The sequence below is a fragment of the Pygoscelis adeliae genome, unplaced genomic scaffold (assembly GCF_000699105.1).
Source record: "Pygoscelis adeliae isolate BGI_AS28 unplaced genomic scaffold, ASM69910v1 Scaffold459, whole genome shotgun sequence".
Taxonomy (NCBI): Eukaryota; Metazoa; Chordata; class Aves; order Sphenisciformes; family Spheniscidae; genus Pygoscelis; species Pygoscelis adeliae.
In genome coordinates this window covers 107,917-112,916 of record NW_008825435.1, presented here as the reverse complement: position 1 = coordinate 112,916, position 5,000 = coordinate 107,917, and the positions used below count along the sequence as shown (strand labels likewise).

General features: G+C 48.4%; 2 protein-coding genes across 2 annotated transcripts in view; both read right to left on the bottom strand.

Annotated features, from left to right (window-relative positions):
• LOC103922939 (zinc finger protein 850-like) overlaps window positions 1–5,000 on the bottom strand; it is a 158,981-nt gene that overhangs the window by 128,034 nt on the left and 25,947 nt on the right.
• Window positions 1,982–5,000, bottom strand: part of IL4I1 (interleukin 4 induced 1) — a 4,618-nt gene continuing 1,599 nt past the window's right edge. The window contains exons 3-6 of the mRNA XM_009331155.1: window positions 4,304–4,505; window positions 3,781–3,849; window positions 3,034–3,167; window positions 1,982–2,819 (exon numbers count right to left, since the gene is read on the bottom strand). Of these exons, the coding sequence (XP_009329430.1) occupies window positions 1,982–2,819; window positions 3,034–3,167; window positions 3,781–3,849; window positions 4,304–4,505 (1,243 nt within the window). The remainder of the gene's footprint in view (window positions 2,820–3,033; window positions 3,168–3,780; window positions 3,850–4,303; window positions 4,506–5,000) is intronic.

Sequence of the window (5,000 nt, the reverse complement as noted above, 5' to 3'; positions counted from 1 at the left end):
GCCCTGAGCAGCCCTACCTGGGAGCCCCACCCTCCCCGTGGCCCAGGGGCTCTATTTAAGCTCAGTCCTGAGGATTTGGTCCTTTTGCAAGCTGCCTTGGAGGAGCGTCCGTGCCCTGCTCAGGTACCGTGGGATGGAGCTGTGGCTGGTGGGATGCTGCCCTGGGGGGTTGGGGTGGGGTGTCCCAGCCCTTCAGTAGCCACTGGGTCTTGCTGTGCCCTGATATGATGTTGCTTTAGTGAAGAGCCTGCAGGTCTGAGTTAGGATGAAGACATGAGCTTAAAGGCTAAAACAGTTTGTTTGGGGAAAGGGAGCTGGTGTTCTGCAAAGGCTGGGAACAATGTGCAGTTACAAAACATAAAAACCAAAGCCAGAGGTGATGTGATAAAGTGAGTGGGTAAAATCCTTCTATTTTCTCTTTTTGCAACGCTTCAAGTTTTACAGTATGCTTTTCCCCATGCAACTGATGCTGCACGTTGTGACCGGCTCTGTCCTAAGCTTAAGAAGGCGCTTGTGGCCTTTTCGACCAATTTTCTGCTGTGACGTAACTCCTCACTCGCCCTGATTTGAGGTTACGCACGTGGTCTTGCGTCACGTCAAAAGAGCAAGCTTGTGTCCCAGGTCATCGTGCTGCTTATTGCGGTACAGCACGTATATTTGTAACGATTCTTGAGTAGATGAAGGAAACCTGATAATTATTAGCCATGAAACTTTGCATTTCAAAACATCACTGAGGGTGTTTGGGTCTCCTGAAAAGTGATTTGAGCTCGTTGCAAGGAGCCACCTGGCCAAGATCTTAACATGCTAATGTTGATCACTCTGTACTTATTTAATTATCACCTGTGTTTAAATGCTTTAAGCTAGTGCAAATCTTTGTCTCTGCGATGCCTGGTGGAAATCTGCTGGGTCTAATTGGGTCTAGTCCTTCCCCGGGTGTAATGGTCTCCACCAGTTCCGTCGCCTGCTCCCTCTAGTGAGAGCTGAACCTCTGTTTCTCAGGCTGGAGAAGACCATGAGCCGTTCCCCTTCAGCTATGTGGAGTCCGAGGTTGAGAGGCAGGGTTATGTTTTCTGGGAAGCGAGATTAATTATATGCAAAGCGGCTAAGTGACTGCAGCAAAGCAAATGTCTGGTGTGATGTGCTTAGCAGCTGGTCTTGTTTTTCCTTTCGCTTATTTATCAATATCCTTCCAATAATCTGAAAAAAACACCTGCAGCACAGACTGAGTTTCCAAGACTACGAAATTTAGGACAATAATTACTGGTGAGAGGAGAAACTCCAGTAAAAGCCATTAACGTCTCTGTGCACAGGCTATATTGCTTCCAGACTTGCTTTTTATATTCACGATGTTAAAGCTACCTCTATAACTTGGTGTTGGCCGTGTTTTGAGCTCAGCTAGATGGGAGACGGGTAGAAAAGGCCATGGAGGTTAGAGATCAGGATCGCATCCTGACTGGTACCCGTGGGGGTTAGGAGTGGTCGCGTTGGGCTACGGAAGGGAGATGATGATTTAGAAGCAATGAGTTATCTCCCAAATTCTGGAAGGAAAGGAAGACCCAGCTGACAGGTGATGAGCTTCTAAATGGCTGAAGTGAGGTGACATGATTTGTACGCAATGACACTTCTCTCTGCGGAGAGATGGAGACACCCACCTTTATTCTAAATTAGTCATTTCCTGAAGTACTTTGTACATAAATAAATTAGAAATTACTGCAGTGTACCTGAGCCAGGGTTATATTAGAGTCGTGAAACCTACTTAGACATTACTTTTTTTAGTACTCCATCCTATCCTCATTAAGTGTTTAACCAGGTAGCTATTAGTCCTGTCTGGTGACAGTCAGTGCTCTGTTTTTTCTTAAATACCTTAGCTGCTGATGTCCTTCTGCTGACTTTGCTTGGAAAGAAACAGACTTACACCACCACCAAAAATGCCTTCAGACTGTGCTGGTGGTATCCAGCAAGCTCAGGCCAGGAGTCCTGCTCAGAGATCTTCCTTCTGCAAGAAACTCCCCATCTGCTTCTGCTCCCCCTCCTCGTTCAGCATCTGGGCTTCGCCGCTGTCGTGGTGGATGTTGCTCGCAGCCCTGACGGCTGATTTCATGGCAGTGTCGATCCAGGCGTGAGGCTGAGCTGTGTGTTCTCCTGCAAAATGCACCCTGCCCTCATGCTCGAAGAGAGCCTGTGAGTAGTCAACGAACTGGTAGGGGGTGAAGGCAGCAAATGCCCCCAGGGAGTGTTTGTCCAGCTGCCACTTCTGTATCACGTACTGGTCGCAGTTGTACTGCAGGTACTCCTTGCTCACTTGGTGGATATCTGACAGGTCTTGGAGGACCACATCCAGGCACTTCTCGTCTGTGAGAGGCAGGAAAAACTCAGCATCGTCGTTCCAGGTGTAGGAAGCCAGGATCACGCCCACCCCGCTGGAGAAGTTGTGGCTGGGGTAGTAGATAAACCGGGAAGGGCGGTCGGTGATGGACTGCCCTCCTCGGATGCCGTCTTTCTCCCAGAACTTCTCAGAGCAAGCCAAGGCTATTTTGGAGGCGCTTGCATAGTGGATGGAGCGCAGGGCGTGGGTCTTTGGAGGAGAGAGCGGTGGCAGGAATTGGATGTGCCTGGTGGCTTTGGCGGTGGACGTGACAAGGACGTAATCTGCAGTTACTATGGTTGGGGCCAGAGTGTCTGGGGCGCGGTAAAACACACGGACTTTGTTTCCCTTGGTCATGATTTTCTCCACTGTGCAATTGAACTGGATGACATTGGGCAACGCTTCGTGGAAGGCTTTGGGCAGTTGGTCAAAACCCCCTGTGATCTCATCAAAACTGAAAGGAAGAAGAAGCAGGAGGTGAGGGAAGGACATTGGGGTTTAGGGACTGTAAAACCTGACCTCTTCTAGAGATGTTAACGGAGCTTGGTGGTCCTTTGAGTCAGGAGTGATTCCCAGTTAGACACCTAAATTCCCCTGAAACTTCCTCTCCTGCTGGATTGCCGTGGACCAGCACAAAATGGGGTTTGCCATAAGAGACATCGTCTTACCTCTCGTTAGAGAAGATATCAAAATCCCACAGCGAGGCAAGGAAGGACAGATAAAATCCAGAGTCCTCGTTCAGCAAGTCACCGATCATCTGAACTGCTCCTCGGCTTAGGTTTCCTACTTTAATCAAATACTCCTAGAAAAGCCAGGAAGAAGACATAGCCTGATGTTATCATCTGAGTGCACGTATCCCCTTTATATCCCAAGCCAAAAGTCATGCCCTGCTGCCTTGTTCCTGCTCCTGATCTGCTTAAAGCCTGGACCAGAAGCTTTTTTTAATGCAGCTCTTGTAGCTTCTTGCAGGAAATCAATGTCTCCTCTGGTTTAGCATGACAGAAGTTCTGGAGATGAATGAATAAGGGATTTGTGGCTTGGTGTACCCACTCTGAGACAGCTGGATCACATGAAAATGCCATGGATTGCTCAGTAAATCCTCCCCAGTGCTTGATACTTCATCATGTCTGATTAAGAGACCCATGACGGAGGAACATGGCTAATCTGGATGACTTTCCAGAGCGTTTCCAGTCACCACTGCTTCTCTCCTATTTCCAGATGATCGGACTGCTCTAACAGTCATGCTTGCCCCTTTCTCAGCATTTTAAGTAGAAAACAGCATTGATTAGGGAAAAGACATCCAAAAGTGTCAACAGAGGAAGAGACTAGAGTGATTCAGACCCTTTCTCAAAGCAGGGATGCAGGTTTATCATCAATAGAGGGATTAAATTTATGCTCAAGCCCTAGCCCTTTACCTTGGTGGAGAAGGAGTCATGTTTAGCTAGATATTCCTTGCAGTCTGTAGTCTGGAACTTCTTGAAAGGCTGGAGAGGAAACATTGACATATTAATGAGAAAAAGTGTGTTTCCCAAAGTGTGGCCCCAAATTCTGTTAGGATTCATCTGGGGTATTCAGTCTTGGGGTTTGGTGACCCCTGGAGCCGAGCTAGAGCTAGTGGGTCCTGCTGCTTGGGCTTCAAGTTTTGGGAAGTTATGCCTTGGTGTGGCATTTTCTGCTTCATCCAAGTCTTGGTGAATCTGTTCCAAAGAATGGAGGTCCTGCGTATAAAGAGGGTTTTGCAATCAGCTGCCCTAGTTTCTGAATGAGCCTTTCTGCTTTTCGTTCTGAAAGGACCCTACTCTTCCTCAACTCATCGTTGAGTCTTCCTCAACCCATTGTGCAGGTGAGGGTCCACCACAGCTCAGAGGAAATAGCTTCAATGTCTCTTGGCTGAGCAACATTGCTGGAAGGTAGCATCCCTTCCCTCTGGGCACGTACCTGTTTTAGTGCTTCTCTATAAAGCTGGCTGGCACTCTTGCCTCTCTCTGATGGTTTCACTGTGTAGTTTAGGATGTTGGGGTTTCTATTCACTTCCCCAGCTCTTGTCCGAGTGCCGTTCAAAAAGTACCAGGCGTTGTCGTCTGTCTGGATGAATGGGTTTAGCTTCAGGTCGAACTGCCTAATGAATTCACGGACAAGCCTAGAAAAGAGGAGAGCGCATGGGGACACGTGCTTGCAAAACAACCAAACCCCAAAGCCCTGCCACCAAAACATTAGAAACACAAAAGGATGCTTTCCCATCAACTATGTTGGTGTAGCCATGTATTATGTTGGCTTGTGAGTGGAGATTGCTGCTATTTAAGGCGCTGCCATCTCTAGCTTTTGCTGCTTGAAGCTGTCCTGCCTGCTCCCAGCTCAGTGCAGCAACCAAGGGGCTATGGAGAAAGGAGCCCTTTGGCTTATGCGCTCTCCAGCTACTGGTTGCACAAGGATATAAGAGCAATGCCCTGTTGAAGTAGGAGGCAGGGGTTCTCTATGGCTCTGACCCTCCTCCTTGGCATGTGATGTGGTTGGTGACTCACCTACAACCTCTTGCCATAGCATTTTGGCTGATGACTGAACCTTGTTTGACTCCACCCTCTCACAGAGCCCAGGTTGGATGCCCTCTCCATCAGAGCTGATGGAAATTCATCCC